The sequence below is a fragment of the Anarrhichthys ocellatus genome, unplaced genomic scaffold, assembly GCF_004355925.1.
Source record: "Anarrhichthys ocellatus isolate YVR2014 unplaced genomic scaffold, GSC_Weel_1.0 scaffold13, whole genome shotgun sequence".
Classification (NCBI taxonomy): domain Eukaryota; kingdom Metazoa; phylum Chordata; class Actinopteri; order Perciformes; family Anarhichadidae; genus Anarrhichthys; species Anarrhichthys ocellatus.
This window is the reverse complement of record NW_022280043.1, coordinates 7,996,700-8,014,013: the sequence shown is the minus strand read 5'-3', so window position 1 is coordinate 8,014,013 and position 17,314 is coordinate 7,996,700. Positions and strand designations below refer to the sequence as shown.

General features: G+C 43.1%; 1 protein-coding gene across 5 annotated transcripts in view; it reads left to right on the top strand.

Moving 5' to 3' along the window:
- Nucleotides 1-17,314, top strand: part of map7d1a (MAP7 domain containing 1a) — a 37,848-nt gene that overhangs the window by 18,474 nt on the left and 2,060 nt on the right. For 3 of the 5 annotated variants that reach the window (XM_031852899.1, XM_031852898.1, XM_031852897.1), the window contains 14 exons: nucleotides 1,925-2,088; nucleotides 2,335-2,446; nucleotides 5,273-5,377; nucleotides 6,630-6,752; nucleotides 6,869-7,014; nucleotides 7,411-7,541; nucleotides 9,050-9,288; nucleotides 10,375-10,651; nucleotides 11,386-11,566; nucleotides 12,509-12,613; nucleotides 14,007-14,057; nucleotides 14,147-14,207; nucleotides 15,708-15,789; nucleotides 16,163-16,401. In XM_031852899.1, coding sequence (XP_031708759.1) covers nucleotides 1,925-2,088; nucleotides 2,335-2,446; nucleotides 5,273-5,377; nucleotides 6,630-6,752; nucleotides 6,869-7,014; nucleotides 7,411-7,541; nucleotides 9,050-9,288; nucleotides 10,375-10,651; nucleotides 11,386-11,566; nucleotides 12,509-12,613; nucleotides 14,007-14,057; nucleotides 14,147-14,207; nucleotides 15,708-15,789; nucleotides 16,163-16,401 — 2,016 coding nt within the window. The remainder of the gene's footprint in view (nucleotides 1-1,924; nucleotides 2,089-2,334; nucleotides 2,447-5,272; nucleotides 5,378-6,629; nucleotides 6,753-6,868; nucleotides 7,015-7,410; nucleotides 7,542-9,049; nucleotides 9,289-10,374; nucleotides 10,652-11,385; nucleotides 11,567-12,508; nucleotides 12,614-14,006; nucleotides 14,058-14,146; nucleotides 14,208-15,707; nucleotides 15,790-16,162; nucleotides 16,402-17,314) is intronic. The other 2 variants (XM_031852901.1, XM_031852900.1) reach the window with 1 other exon arrangement.

Here is a 17,314-nt window from a genome sequence, read left to right as displayed (position 1 = left end):
TCTAAATATGCTGACTTATGCTAGCCGCGGTTTCATTAAGCTATATTAATATTTTAGTAAACGCAATATATCTATCTATCTATCTATCTATCTATCTATCTATATCACTTGTAGACAATTCATTGTCACGACATATATCCTCACATGACACTGACATCTTTAAACTACTTTCAGTAACGCCATGCAGTCAAATCCAACTGTGTGTTCGACAGCAGTGAGATGAGTTTGGCACACTTCATAGTGCGGATCAGTCTAATTGGGCGATCACAAGGGCATGCCAGATGGTACGGGTCTGATCTAATAATCTCAGTCAGAACTGGGTATAAGATTAGATCCAAAGCTTGTGTTTACAATATCAACTTAACAGGGATCCTGGCCAGAAAGGCTCATCAACCATCACCAGTAGTATTGGTATGTTAGCATTAAATGGGCCACAATCGGAAATCCTCGCTCGTATCTTATCGGTTCTTTGTGATGTTTAAAAGAAGCTTTGAGGGAATTGTATCAGCGAATTGGCTGCGACTGCACAGAAGCTACTCTCCAGCCTTGTCCGTCTTTGGTGGATTATTATAAATACTTTATGTACTAGGGTTAGAGCGGCACTCTGCTTCTGATTAGTTCATGGTCTTACTATATTAGGCCTCGATGCTACATGTCAGCACTGATCACTGTGAGGAGAGAGTTGAGGAACGCATTTTAAATGTCCGCTTTAGATTCTGTTTAGAATCTGTTTATCACTTAACGCATTACTATAGATGATTAAATGACTGATGATGAATGGCACTGAAAAGCAATGGGCAATTGTTTACATCGTGAGCTGATATCATTCAGACTAACCTCTCTGAAGCCCCCAGCCACACACTGTGAGTGGGTGTGAGTGGGTGCAGCCTTCAAAGTTTCTCCTGTGAGTTGGGAGGAAATGTCAGGGATGTTGACAATGGTGATCTTTCTCTGCGAGCCTTTAACATTATATTAGCGCACGAGATGGAAGCAGGTTTCCCCCCCCCCCCACCCTCTGTTCTCAGCACAGCACAACGAGTGACCTATGAAGCAGTTTCCACTACTCTTTGCTTGCACTACCACGTGTAAAGATCCGCAGCACTGCAAGGTTAAGATGTGGCTTCTCCTAAACTGCGGCCATTGTGCTGCAGTGAGCTGAGAGTCGCACTGCAGCAGATATTTTCTTTGCTGCACCGTGCTGGCAAGCAGTGCCTTGGTATAAAAAAAGCTGAACTCTGTGCCTCCCAATAAATTGTAACCCCTCTAGCCTCCAGCATTTCTGCAATGATCCGTCACCATAATCTTGAATCCACAACCAGTTGCCTTTGTTGCATCAAGTGCTTAAGAGAACTACGCCTCGCCTCCTTGCAGAGGCTGATTCTTCACGGAGGTTTTGCTTTGTAGTTTAAAGAAATATGGTGAGTTGTGTACACAGAGAGGCAGCTGCGAATGGCTTCTTTACGCCCTCTTTGAATGGCTCCGGGACAACGAGACGATTTCCATATCAAAGTGTGCGGTTTATTGAAGTTGAAGTGGGGGCTTGATGCGATTAGTGTGGTGTAAAAGTGTCACTTCAGAAGTACTGTATCTGTCTAACTACGCTTTATGCTGCATTCTGTGGAAAAGTCAAGTAATTGAATTTATTTTCCAAAACACAAAGTGGGATTGAGGTGGAGGGACACAGCTGTTTTCAAAAACAGCTGGTGGATGAGAAGTATACATCAGAGAGGCAAACTACATTGTTCATAAAATCACCCAACCTATCAAAAGATGCTTTCAACAGATATCACACTTCTCTTTCAAGTCCAAACAGACACTTGAAAGAGAATGTGTGCCATACCAACTGATGGAGAGGGGACTCCTTTGGCCACTGCTCTTTTGGTAAAGTCTCACTCTCTTGACCATGTTTTGTGCCCCATCTTAGCTGCTAAAAAGAGCCAGTGGCTGGAGAAGGAGGAGAAGGCGCGGCAGCTGCGGGAGCAGCAGTTGGAGGAGCGCCGCAGGAAGCTCGAGGAGCAGCGGATCAAGGCGGAGAAACGGCGAGCCACCCTGGAGGAGAGACAGAAACAGAAACTGGAGAAGAATAAAGTTCGTATTGACAAGAAAAACTGATTGTTAGAAAAGTAATCCATTCAATATGTGACGGTGTTGTATTAGTGAGGACAGTTACACATAATTCCCTTTCTCACATGATACCCAGAGGTTAAATATTTATGCCTTCCATCACGAGGTTGACCACTGATCAGGATCAGCTGCAGATGAGGGGATTTAGGATTTTGCTTTTGATGCAATAGACATCCAAATAACTGATATCTGTTCCTGTGTCCTTTCCAGGAACGCTATGAGGCAGCCATCCACAGGTCAACCAAGAAAACGTGGGCAGAAATCCGCCAGCAAAGGTGGTCCTGGGCTGGTGCACTAAGCCAGAACTCCAGCCAGAAAGAAGGTGAGTACGCTGAACCAATCTGGATACACATCCTCATAAAATAATAACCGAGGAACTCACCTTTAACCACGGAAAAATTACTGACTCATATAGCAAATATGAGGCATTTGATGGAAGTTATCCGGCTGGATATGTGCTTTTACGGGCTATCGATTCTGTCTGTTGAGGTTTTTATTTGTCAATTCTGGCTATTGAGTTTCAGTGCCATTAACCTCCTACAGTCCATTAGAGGAGAATTATGTTAGCATCAGTTCCCGGTCCAACGACAGAAAATGAGGACCTCGAGGATCGTTCATCTGCGGATCTTGCTGTTGTTGGGGAAAATACTAATTTTTATAGACTATAAAAATTAGTATTTTCCCCAACAACAGCAAGATCCGCAGATGAATGATCCTTCCGCTGTAATCAAAAGCAGATCTTAAATCACTAATATAACTGTCTAATGTCCTGACAGGGGTCACGTTTTCCTTTGAAGATTGATAAGGCTGTGCGCTCACAGATTTGTCAGTAAAATGTGGGAAAATAGTGAAAAGCTGACCATCTCAATTTCCCAGAGCTTAAGATGATGTCTTAAAATTACTTGTTTTGTTTTACCAACAGACCAAAACCCCCAACTCTTTCATTTACAATCATATAACACTGAAATTTGAGAAGCTGGCACCAGCAAACGTGTGGTATTTTTGCTTGATATAGTTCTTGAATAATTAATCAGTTATCAAAATATTTGTTGACTCATTTTCTGATCTTTTTTAGAACATGACCATTTAGGTGGATCTGAAGCATTGCAGCCTGAAATTGGTGAATTGTACCAAAATCGATTTTGTTTTCTCTTTTTCAATCTATACGGCAAAATCGATGTGTTAGTTCGGTGTACAGTGTTTTATGCTCACTACTGGGGCAGGCATATAAAGTTAGCAGGTGCACAGTCTGGAATACTGCCCAAACACATATCGACAGCACGGGAAGTTTGGTTTTGTTATATTTTAATCTGATGTGCCATCGCTGCTGCGTCAGTCGCGCTCCTCCATCTTAGCACACCCTTCCCTCTGATGTGTCGGCTACTACAGCTCTGTCCTAGCAAGCTGTTGCTCTTTGACATTACTTCAGGGTCAGTGTGATGAATGCTTCTGTCCCTTTGTGCCATCCTCTCGACTTGAAGCTCTAAAAAGTCCTGAGTTCTATCTTATGCCATGTAATCGCTTCTGCCATATGCCAGGGGAATTATTGACACTCCAATCAATCTCTCCTTACTCTCCCTTCCTGCCGTCTGATAGATGATGAAAGTAAACAAGCCTAAACAGGCTGCAGTGGAGTGGCTGAGAGTTTGGTTTGCTCCAAAGTACCCATCTTGGCTTCGTTCAAAAGAGCAAACTGCCTCATTGTAAACAGACAAGGCCAGCTTTAATACTGCACCTTCATTACTGTAATGCTCTCTGAATCATGTCTGATGTCATTTGGGGAAAGAGCAGAGTGTTCATTTGATTACAGTGTATTAAAGGCATGTATACCTGGGATAGATGCAAGTATTCCTCATGGATGGTTCAGTTATTTTTGCCCTTTTATGAAGTGCCCTTTCACTTCATCAGCCATGAAATGGGCAGATGTGTCTCAGCAGCCTCTTTCCATCACATGTTTGATTGTTCTTGAGGCATATTTTCTTGTTCACTGCTTGTTGGTAGCTTTTATAAGGTGGACATAAAAGGTTCCTTCTTAGTGGGGTTGACGTGACTTTTGGAATCGGTGTTGTTGGGAAGTAGGAATGTTAATCTCATGGGAGGTGAGAAGAAGAAGTCTACTCATTTCACAAAAATTACAAAAAAACAAAGTTGTTTTCTCTTTTTCTTTAATGGAGTTGAATGTTCTCTAATGGGCAGTTTGCCGCAAGGATACATAAAGACACACAAAACCCTAAACACTGATGGAAAGCAACAACAGAACATAAAAAAATTTAAGTAGTCTGTGTAAATGAGCAAGATACTGACAAGATTAATAGGCTACCATCTGCCGTTTAACATGTGAATGGCAGCAGGGACAAAGGAAACATTACATCTCTTGGTTCTTATAATAGGCGCTTTAAAACCATGACCTGATGGTAAAAGTTCAAACTCTGTCCAAAGGGGGTGATCCTGAAGGGAAGTGACCTTCCTAAGTACCTGATTTTTATACATGACTGTAAGCTGGACTTGACTCCTCCCTGAAATCTTACTCGCCACTTTGATGAGGCCTCAGTCTGTTTTGGTTGGCCAAAGTCAAGTTCCCATGCCAAACTACAATGCAGAACATTACAACTGATTCAATAAAACTAATTTCCCTTTAAGGGACAACATTTTTTTTCTTAGTTTGGTGTGCTCACGGCATTAGCAATGCCATTTTAAAATATTCACCAGCAACTCATTTTCTTCTGAAATATTTCCCCTGTTTTCCTGGATTACCTCACTGCCAGCAGTTTTCACTGAACCAACTTCTGTAGCAAAGAAATAGTGCCAATGGAAACGGTTCACAGTGTGTTGTGTGGATTATGGGTCCCTGATGACACACCTAAAGGCTAGCTGAAGTGAACGTGTGTGTGTGTGTGTGTGTGTGTTTACGTTTACTTTAAAGCAGTGGAAGTTATTATATACACGGCCAGCACACAGGAATTTGCTTTAATGCAGGTTGCTCACATTACAAGTACGGTACTGTACCGCTGCCTTCACGGTGTGTGGGTGCATGTTTACAGAGGCATCATTCGAGCATAACACATGACGCCACAGAAGTTCCCCCCATCTGACTCTCAACCATGTGACCTGTGTGAACATCTGTGTTGGCGCTCTCTTGGCTTCTTAGGCAGATGCTCTGTGTCAACGGTCAACCTGCCCAAACACGTGGACTCTGTTATAAACAAGCGACTGTCCAAGTCCTCTGCTACGCTCTGGAACTCCCCCGGCAGAAGTAAGGCAACATCTGGAATGCCCCCCCCCCACCCCCCACACCTCCTCCCGTTTAACTGTGTCCATCACTTTGCCACGCCAACTCCTCCGAACCCGTTTATCATCATTGTGCTCTTCCCCTTCATGATTTCCGTCCCACTCTTTTGCTTGGTGGTTGGCAGCTGACCCATTTCTATCTTCCAAAACCACTTTGAGTTCTTTTTTGTTAACTCTCCAGAATTTGGGTCAGGTTTTTGTTCTGCATGCTCATATTTTATATGAGTTATGTGCCGTGTCCACATTTTGTTGTGCTGTCCGTTTCACTATCCTTTTGTTGGTTCATTGTGTGGTGATGGTCATTTCATGTGTTTGCACAGTCAAAGATCCTTTTGTGCTCATTTTCAACCTACTGGATATGGGATGTCTTTTTATATTGCCTTGAATGCTTTATTGATTGATGCTCTGGAGGTGGGTGTGATTTCTAAATGACAAAGTATTTCTCTGAATTATCTTTGTGTCTTTCAACGAAGCTTTCTTCATGCTGCGGGTGTGAGCAGCTCTTCTTTATAGGTCTCCAGTTAACCAGGTCACGGTGTACTCCTGCAAAAAAGGGGAGAAACTTCAGGGCTTGAAAAAAGTAAAGTTAGTGAGTGAGTCAGCATTTTTCAGGAGATAGTGTATTCTAAAAACTCCCCGGAGCAGGTACTGTACTGTTCCTCTGTGCTGCTGGAGAAAATAGATGGGGGAAGACACTCTATTCCTCTTGTCGCTCTCCTCTCTACCTGAACACTACAACACACACCATGTGTGTGAACATTCACTGCAAAGTCTTCGTCGTCCTGCACCTTAAAGCCAGAGGAGGAAGTTTCACCCCCAAATAAATACTCTTCTTCGTCTCTGCTTGTATGCTCAAGGCTGTGGTTATAAATAACTGACTCACTGTCTAGACAAGCATTTCTCTTGGGTGGTACCGAGGTGTCTTATTGGGGTTCTCTGTGTTTCATCGGGTCTTTATGGCTTGTAGACATACTGCTACAATAACCATAACTTACATAACTCTTTCTTTTCACTTCTCTTTGGTGACAAGTTTTAGACTTTATTCTATCGCTGTGTCTGGGTACTGACGGAGAACTCTGCAAAGATTGATTTCAAATGGGCTTCAGTTCTTCTAGTACTTCAGGTTTGACCGCTGTTTGGGGGTGATACACTCTGGTTCAACGGAGGACATCCATTTTTGACATATCTTTTCATCAATCTGTTTTTCCAACCTGCAGCCCGTAGCCTTGCACTGAGTCCATGGGAGAGCAGTATAGTCGACCGGCTGATGACGCCAACGCTGTCTTTCCTCGCTAGGAGCCGCAGTGCTGCCAGTGTCCTCACCAATGGCAAAGATGGTCGTAAGTTTAAAAAAAAAAAAAAGAGCGTTAGTTTAATATCTGTCTTACCATAAATACATGAGATGTTGCTGTATGAATGTCGGCGAGCTTTAATTGTAGGTCACTTCTCTCCACAGACTCTCCTGTCTGCCCCCGCTCGGCCTCAGCCAGTCCCCTCACGTTGTGCGCCCACCAGCCCCACCGCCGCTGCTCCGACCGCTGGAGAGTGACGTCCAGCACACCCGACATCACCCAGCGCCAACACAGACGGAGCTCCACACCCGTAAGTCTGCCCAGTTAGCTTTAGCCCTGTGGTTCTCCTATCCGACAGTCAAGTGTAGTCACAGTCTTCTGAGACTTACAACAACGCTCGACTCTCTCAATAATAAGTGAGCCGTTTCCCAGGATAAAAGCGTAGCTAAACAGCCATGAAATGTATAACGGCTGATTCTGTTCTAGAAATGGGGGGATACAGTTCACCTGTACCAGTTGAACATTTACCAGTGAGATTGTTGTTTCCAAAAGAGCAAAACATAGTGCCTGACCTGTACTTCATGTATGACAACCTTTAGTGTATCTTGTCTTATTTTTTGTTTCAATCATAATTGAATGTTATTTTTGAATGGCACATGAAAAAGATTTAAATGTGTTAACCTATTTTCATCTTTTTGTTGTACAGATGGATAAAAACAAGAAAGAAAAGAAAGACAAGGAACGGGAGAATGAGAAGGAGAAGAGTGCCCTCAGTAAAGAGAAGGTGCTTAAGAAGAGACAGTCTCTACCCAGTATGAGACACCGACCGGATCCAAGGTAAAACGCACACTTTATTTGTACTTTTTTTCTTAGGGGGATTTCTTTCAGTTCAGTTTTAAATCTGTCAGTTAATTTAGATTTTACTCATCTGTTATATGTTCCTTATGTGTGTCATATTTACCACTAACCTGGTTACTGTTTTCATCGACCAGATCTCTAATTATGATAATAAATTGTCTGTTTACACATTCAAGAAAGACTATGGTCCATTACCACTGCTGCTAGGCAATCACCTTTTTTCCCTTTTGGATGGCAACAACAACTCAGTCATTTTAAATGAGCTGACATGAGCTGCAGTCATCGCCCTCTCAGTTGGTATAATGTTTCCCACTCTATTCAATAATAAGACGAACCATTGAGGAATTATATTGTTAGGCCTGCAACATTCATTTTATAACTAATTTATTTATCGATTATGTCGGTCTATACAGCAGTTCATCTTTTCGTGTAAAAAATAATAATCCAGCGCCTAATAGCAAAGGCTATTACAATAACGAAAGAGAATTTCACAGTTAATTCTGAAAAGCAAATTGTTTTTTTCTCAAATGTGAGGATTTGCTGCCCCATTGCCTTTTGTCAGATTATCTCGCAATCTTCAGATGTCTGTATTGTTTGTACAAACAGCAGTCCGAAATTCTAACTTGGATTCTGGGAAATCATAATAGCATTATTTCATATTATTACTAATTGAAAAAATAATGGGCAGATCAATCCATCATGGGCAGAATTGTTCATCGAGGTCTCGGTTGAACATTAACATAGTTGATAAATGCACGGTAAGTTTGAAACCTCGTGAAAGCTCCAACTGAAAAGTGCACCATATAAAGGTATATATTTTAAAGCTACAATCTCCACTTCAAAAAATATACAATTTCCTTAAAGAACCATTTGCAAAATCTGACATCTAATAATCTGCTGCTTTGACGTTTATACAGATTATATAGGTCATCAAAACTGTATTTTAAACAAGGTTAACCATACACCCCCCTGACCCACAAACAGCTTGTTTGTGGTCAACAGCTGGGTTAGGCAGAGAGACCATGTTTATGTCTGCATATTTCATGCACTGTTTGACCCCAGACATGAAAGATCCCGAGACGAGCGGTCATTTCCTCTCGTATCCCCAGGCCACTGAAGTAAATGACATCCATCACAGATGGGATGGAATAGCAGGAAAAAAGTTCCTTTGATTCTTCAAAAAGGCCACAAAGAGCGTGGCAAAGCTGTCAGTGCCAGAGGGCAAGAGGAAATAAAATGTCTTCTTCAGCATAATGGATGTTTCCCCTTAAGTTTTGCTTTGCCTGTGTATGGCTGCGATGCTGACCGTTAAAGCACTTTGAGGGTCATGATGCAATGTTTGAGTGCGTTGTCTGCTAAAGTCTGGTTTCTTCGGGACATGCGTCTGGTTTGTAAACAAACATTTCAGCCCACGTCTAAAACACCAATGTGTCCAAAGATAATTGTTGCTAAATTTCCCATCTTTCTTGTATTTTCTTGTGTTACAGTCCTAGTCCTTTATCGAGACAACGGCCGTCATCCCCAGCTACGCCGAAGGGCAGAACTGCCTCCCCCAGCCCTGCTGCCTCCCCCAAGCCTCCATCCACACGTGGAAGCCCGTCAACCCCTAAAGGACGACCAAAAAGAGCCAGGACCCCTGCCAGGATAGACCACCGCACCTCTTCCCCCGTCCCCCTCGAAAGAGTGAAGGCGCCTCGCAGGCCCGCAACTCCCGATAAGAGAGAGAGTGAGTACAAGAAAATGTTCTGATGGGAATTATTTCTGTCTGAACTGGATTAAAAAACTCGTACTCGGGTACTAACCCAGGTCTAAAGAAAATGTCCTTCTCAGGGAGTAGTACTTTACGATGGTTCAGGTATTTAGTAAATTCTTTGCAGAGTGACACCCTTATCAGCCTTATTAGAATTAGATTTTTTTTCTAGAGCATTAGCAGGTAAATTGTTTGACCTTGGGAATAGTAGTTTGACAAAAAAAATCTTTATTCAAGGTCCAGTTACTAGCTTATTTCCAGAGCTTTCAATCCCATCTCACAAGCTTCATCAGTGATGGAGTTTGATCAGTTGACATTGTCTGACCTATGTTGGAGGAGTTGCCGACGAAGGCCATTGAAGGACTTGAAAGCTGTGGTACAAGCTAGCGAGTAGACCTTGAGTACAGATTATTATTGTTATATTATCATTATTATTTTGTAGATCAGTATACTGCACAATAATCCTGACTTTGTTGCAATTTGTCATCTCTACAGTGATCAACTGTCCTATTCCTTTTGGGTAGCTTCCCTCCATGTCTGAGTCATACTGATTTTATTTTTCTTGTTATACCCAAATAATTCTTCACTGTGTGGCTTGGTCTCTTCCTGTTACTAGCCAGAATAATAGCTTAATGGAAAAAGTAAGAAAGCCCCAGGAAAATCAGTATCTCTTTCAAGAAGCAATGGGCAGTGATTACCATGCGGCTTAATTAGCCATTAAAACAAAGTACTGAGTGAGCCACACACAGCTCCACAGTCTGTGCCTTCTCAAACACACAGCACTAAGAGGCTTCACTAATCAGCCTTAATTATGCTATTACCAAGTTTTTAGGCTGACGCTATGGTTGTTTACAATTTCCAGTTGCTAGGGACAGAATGTTTCACAGTGCAGAGAAAAGGCTGCGGTTGAATGTGTTATTAATAACGATCGATCGGCACCACTTTAAGAGTCGTTACTTGTAGGGAAGCATAAGTTATCGCATCAACGATCTCTGGTAAGTTACACAGCACAGGATACCTGTGTTATTGTCCCTTCTGTAACACTAATTTTCCCTGTCTTAGGTTCCGCCGTGGTTCCTGCCATCACAGTAGCCTCCGCCTCCGCCTCACCCCGTCCCTCGACCCCATCAACCACTGCAGCCTCCCCCTCACCTGAGCCAGTCCATTCAGCTCCTTCTGTTCCTGCATCATCGCCTACACCGTCTCCATCAGCCAAGCCCATGGCAGGCACCAACAACCCAGAGGAGGCAGCTCGCATCCTGGCAGAGAACCGGCGACAGGCCCGAGAGCAGAGGGAGAGGGACGAGCAGGAGCGCCGCGAACAGGAGGAGAAGGAGAGGTTAGAGGGTTCTAATATGCCTCAAAACACAACCGCAGATGGTCGGCACAGTGTTGACCTTGCATAGTCATAGATCTGTTACGTTTTTTGACACTGCATGAGAAAAAAATATTCTTAAACACGCCTGTGTCTTTGCTGAATGACAGTTATTCCCCAGCTGTGTTGCCACTTATGGGTTTGGTCTTGTAACTACTCATTACTTTTTTTTCTCCCAGTCAGCCATCTCAAGAATAGTACAGAAGTTAGTTTGCAATGTCACCCTCAGGCATATAACATTTGAACCAATGCTAAGTATAGAAGAATTTATTTTTAAAGTGATGATTTATTGGTTTAGAATATGCTGCAAAACAAAGCTCACCTCGGGCATTTAGCTATTTCCCATGTAGTGAATGAAAAAGGCATTAACTAAACAGGAAGGCTCCACGCACTATCACAGCACATTTATGTCTTAAGCCCTCACTCAACACTGCCTCTGATGTGTGGACGCATTACGAATTTGATAGCCTGTTGGCTGATCGTAACCACAGCAAGTCGCTCTTTACAGCTTGTGAATTGATGTGATCTCTTGTTGGCACTAAGACTTCCAATTGTTTCGAATTGGTTTCCTGTTGCTTGTGCGTCAGCAGACGTGGTAAAAAATAAAGAAGAAATGTCCATTCAATAGAATAATTTGGTTGGCACAGGATATTTTGTGGTAAATAACTCATTCTTACCCTCATGCCCAAACTCTTTAGGATCCTGAGAGAAGAGCGAATAGCTAGGGAGGCCGAGGAGAGGCGACTTAGGGAGGAGGAGGCACGTGCCATGGCCGAGGAGCAGAGGAGGAGGGACGAAGCCCAGCGCGTGCAGGACGAGAAAGAGGCTCAGGAGAGAGCCAAAGCTGAGGAGGAGGAGAACCTGCGCTTACAAAAACAGGTATATTGACTGTGAATGCGCAGCATGCACAGCCAGCTGGAATATACGTTGTTGGTGAGGTTGCAGTGGACAGGTCCGGTTAGTCACATAAGGGTTAAAGCCCATAGTAGTGACAAGGACCATTATGCACCACTGTGACAGTTATGACTGCGTTTCAAATAAAGGTTGAGACACACATGCATGCACTCCTCACGTCATTCCCAGGCACTTTATCCACCACGCCATAAACTTAAACGCTCTCCTATCTTTGGCAAACAAAGATGTTTCTTGTCTCAGCTCAGCTGCTCACCTCACGCTGACCTTTTTGGGAGCTACAGGTCCGAAAGCATAGTCCAGTACTTTCTACGTCAGTGGGATGTTGTTGTCCTCTAAAGGAAAATATTAATCCAAACCGGTGAGCCGGTAGCTCTGATGAATGTGCCCTTTTTACTTTTCAGTTCGTCAAATAACCGTTAAGCAATATTGACTCTTTGTGTGTTTGTCAATGTTGCCAGGGAGAAGCGGATGAAAATAATAGCGATGCTTGATTAGTAGAACCAGGACATGTGGCTGTTCATCACAGTATTTGATTATCCTGTAGACCTGTAATATAATCAGCTGAGGCATTGTCTATTCTCTGTTGATGCTCGATTATGCTTTGCCACCCCCTTGTGGTCTTTTACAGAAGTGGCATTTGTGGTTAAACACGATCCAATATAATTACCCAAAGGCTTGAGTATTGTATTTCTCTTTGAATGGTCCTCACAAGGCTGTTAATGTTGAAAATAGATCTTTTTTTTGGCTCAGATGTACAGGAAAGTATTCTTTTTTTGTGGTTGTAAACAATAATTGCAGAAAGCAACCACACCCTTATGTCAAAGGCATCCTATTTTGGCCGAGTTGTTCTTTTTCCCCTTCAGCCGGCATTCAAATTGTGATTGGATTCTCGCTTGTGCGTTTCAGAAGGAAGAAGCTGAGGCTAAAGCCCGGGAGGAGGCGGAGAAGCAGCGTCTGGAGAGAGAGAAACACTTCCTGAAGGAGGAGCAGGAGAGGCTGGAGAGGAAAAGGGTAGGGCAACACATCTGTCCTCCCATCACTTCTGCTTTCAGCCAGCTTTTAAAGTCACCCATTTGCAATCGGACATAAGCATTTTTTACAGAATGAAAGTAGATATTTAATTCCTAGTCATTTTCCAAACATCCTTAGCTCGATGTTTTGGGGGAAAACTGCCTTAAAAAATATATATAAATAGATTGATGCTTTACAAAGACCCAGCTTTGCTCTCAACTGCATAAATATCCTCAGTGGAGGCATTATATTCTATATTATGTTCACTTTGTGGTCTGCCTTTTGACAATAGCAGCCTAGAAAGTTGAGTCCCTGAAACCAAGATGAATGATGTTTTTGGCTTATCCTGGATTGCTTGTCTGCATGCCAGGATTTAATAGGGCTTAGACTGTGTGTCGAGCATGAAGATATACTCGCGCTTCTCTATGCTAACTAGATTCTCTCCATGAGAGAGAGGCTCAGCCAGCCCGAGCCTGACTGCATGCTGGAATTAGCCCACAAGAACAGCATGTCCTCTGCCCAAAAGACTCACTGTACTCTTAGTTACACTGTACAACACACTGTTATTGACTGACTTCTACCGAAGCTGACCGGCCTGCTTTTGGTATCGCCTCAACAAAGAGAAGTTTGTGATCAGTGAGCACAGGTGGTGCACAGGTGGTTTAATAAAGTATCCTGAGGGGAAACATAACTTAGACAAAGAAGAATCTTCAGTCCTGAGGCAGAAGTTCTGCAGCAAAGCTAATGCCAAAGCCGTGTGTGTGTGTGTGTGTGTGTGTGTGTGAGTGTGTGAGCTCTCCATGAATAATCTTGGATCTTAAAAAATGCTTCACTTTTATGGTCTTACTGTCCCAGGCCAGCAGTGTCCTCAGATAAAGTTTCCATTTCCCATCAAACCTCTGCCTTCTGTGCATACAAATTATTCACACAGAATGGTTTGTTCATACGAGTATAGTGACCTCTATCCTACTGTTCACTGTTCGACCATCCTACGACCAAGTGCTGCTCCGTCATTATTTATTATTATTTCAACTTTCCACCTGGAGTGCAGTGCATTCACTTTAAGCACCACGGCCTTATACACAAGAGACAGGAACTCCTTTTCCCCAGTGAAGAGACCCAATGAACAGCAACATGTAAAACCTCTGTTATTAAGCGAAACAGTGTGACAAGGTGTGTGGGCTCAGTCTAGCCCACTAAACGTAACCCAATTTTGAACAGCCTGACATCTTTATTTCTTAAATGTATAAACATTTCTGCGCTGATATCTTGTGTCCCCCGGCACAAAATGCATAGAAAATCCAACAAACACTTAATAGCTTCTGTTTTTGGCATTTGGTTCCATGTGTCTTTTTCCTTTGTCTTATCCCTGACTCTTTTTTTTTTTTCTCAGCGTCTGGACGAGATCATGAAGAGGACACGCAAGACAGATGCAGGCGACAAAGTACATTTTGTGTTCAGTTTTAACCAAAACAACAGGCTAGAACTTGACTTAACAATAAAAATGACTGTAATTATCTCCCATCGTCACAGAAAGAGACCAAGTCCTCCCCTCTCACAAACGTCAACGACAAAGATGCAGAGAGCAGCAAAGGTAAGCAGAACATCAGTCTGCTTTTTACAAAAACATCCTCAACTAATGGAGGAAAAGTATTACCCGCTAATAGCCTTTAATCTGCAGCAATCGTTTAGGGTCTGATCTCCCAGTAATGTGTTATCTGTGAAGGGATTTAAAACAAAGTGGATACTTTGTTGCCAGAATCCACTTAAAGTCGATTTTTTACTTGACGCTTCAATGTACAGAGTCGATTTTTAATGGTGTCTGACTGATGTTAGATGAACTCATTTTACTCATCCCACCTTTCGGTTGATACTTGTTGACCCATAACTGCACCATCCCTCCACTGCTTCTTTTAACTCTTCCATATGTTAGAATAAACAGTCCCAGGTATTGTTTTGTGCTTTTTTCCCCCTCATTTCCCATGTGAGTCAGCCTCACACCAGAGCCTTTTGTATAAAAGGGTTATTAGATTATTTCTCCGCCTCATATCCTGCACAGCTGCTGTCTGAGTTCTTCTACACAGTACAATAGGACCCATGTGTACTTGCTTGTTGTCCAGACTGTGGGACTGAGGGACTTGGAGAGGAAGAGCGGACTCATGGCGAAAGCTTGCTTACTTTAGAAAGAAGTAATAATATCAAGACACATGCGATGTTGCAAAGGCCTTACCAAAATCCACTCTTCCTACAACTTCTAATTCATCCATTCATTGTCTGGGGCCGCTTATCCGATTGGGGGTTGCGGGGGGGGGGGGGGGCGGGGGCCGATCCCAGCTGACATAGGGGCGAAGGCCGGGTACACACTGGATAGGTTGCCAGGCGATCACAGAGACAGACAACTTCTAAGTCAAGTCAATTTTATTTCCATTGCCCAGTATCAGAAATCAATAATTTGCCCCAGATGGCTTTACAATCTGAACAGCATACAACACCCCTCTGTCCTTAGACCCTCGCTGTGGGTAATGAAAAACTCAACCAAGGAAAGAAACCTCAAGCAGAGTAACTGAGCAGAGATCCCCTCGTCCATAAATTATGGGAAGATTCTGTCGTTAACACAACTATATTAAGAAGCGTATAACTTGCACAGACTCCTTGTCTAAGCGCCCACGTCACGTACAGTAGATGAGTAGGATGAAGGGGATCATTGTGGTCTGTAAGATATGCTGTTTGTCAAGGTTCCCCAATGCAGGAAGACATTAGCCAGCCACTTATGTGGTCGGAGGCCTGGCAGGCATTCCTCCATTCTAGTCAGTGGTGTGGAAATCTGTCTCAACTACAGCCAAGTACTCAGCAAAGCAGAGTTGGGGTGGAGGGGGAGGGGGGGGGGGAGAAGACGACGACGACTCTGGGGGAGACGACGACTCTGGGCTACACAGGGAGACTGGCCCAGGAACATTTGGCATCCCTTTCCTGCTTATTTAAGTTTGCCTCACATAGTTTAAGACTGATCATTAACGGTGGTTGATCACGCAGGGTAGTGTTGGATGTTGACTGTGTGTGATCACTAATAACTGTTTTACTTTGTTTCCTCCAGCATCTGCTGATTATCAGCCAAAGCCAGAGATCAACTTGACCAATAACAAGCAGGAAAATGGACAGACCAGCGTCAAAGAAAGGTAAAGCTACTGCCTCTTTTTTGTGGATTTTTGAACGTTTCTTTGTGCTCACGTTGATGCAAGACCACCGCGGATCGTATACAACTTGTGTGACAGAAACTTCGCCAATCCAGCCTGCAGTACGTTTGCACTGTTGAAAACTTAAACGGAAAACACAAGGACACACTCGATTCAGACACTGAGTAAACAATTGTAATACTGGGAGAGAGTTGGTTTCTTGAAACGTTTAGTTTGTTGTATTTGAATACGCTTCATGGGGTAGATTTTAAAAGACTCCCGTGATTGAACGGCGATGCAATGACTCATCCGTTGTATGAGTCACTCTGACCATCATAACTAAAACCATATTCTGCTCTGTGTCTCCCCTCTTCAGCAGCCCCTCAGTCCCTGTGGTCAATGGGATCCAGCCCACGAGACATGAAAATGGTCTATCCACTAAAGAAGACACCGCCCACTTTGGAGATATCATCCATCTCGCAAATCACGGCAACACCACCAACGGAGCGCGGGATAAGTCTGAGACCAGCATGGCCACCGAGCCGATCCTCGCGTTCGAAAGTGAGGAGTCATTCATGAAAAAGGCCGGCCCCATGAAGCCTCAGCATGTCGCAGGTACAGAGTTACAACACATACCAAACATCATGTCAAAGACTTAGACTTTAGATCTAAAGAAAGCTAAAGTTAGCAATGAAAATATAAAGGGAAGTGAAGAAAGGAAGGCATACCAACTTGGCTACTCTGAGGGGATGTACCACAACTGGTGATCCTGTGCAGTAAATGTCTGGCCACCCTGTGTTGTGATGCGGGTAAGTGGATTTGAATCTATAGCCAGCAGCAGCAAGACTGGAAGCAGGGTGGACTGCTAGACTACCAGCCCTTATAAAGCTCACTGATTAATACCTTATATCTTGGTTTTTTTGAATCCATACAAAAACAGAAATGTAACTTTTTTTTTTTTTTTTTTACATCTGGGCAGAGCAGGGAATGCTGTTTCCAGTCTTCATGCTCAGCTAAGCTGCTGCTCGCTGTAGCTTAATGTTTGAGTGTTATTGATCTTCTCACCTTTCTTTCAGTGGAAAAGGCCAATAATAAGGTGATAATAGTACTTAAAAAAAAATGTAAACTATAATCTCAAAATTGATTTTAAAACTCAAAGCCAACCAGTGCGGAGAGGCTAGAATAGATGTACTATGACCTTGTTTCATGTTATTAGTTAAAGGTCGATGGTGGTGTTTGAGATGAACTAGAGGAACATTAGCTTCTAACTGAGCTGTGAATAAAGTGCAGTTAGTAGTCTCTAAGGAAATAACGGCATGGCCTCAAGGCTGGTATAGCTTACGAACGGCCTGATTTAGGCTCAAGGTTTGAGACGGCACAAGATAAGATAATGCTTTATTGATCCACGGAGAGGGAAATTAACAAAAACCTGATTTCTACAATGAATGGATAACTGACAGTATCCTATTCATTAGTATCCAAACAACCAAATTCTGAGTTAAAGCATCGAGGTTAACCAAGAACGCCA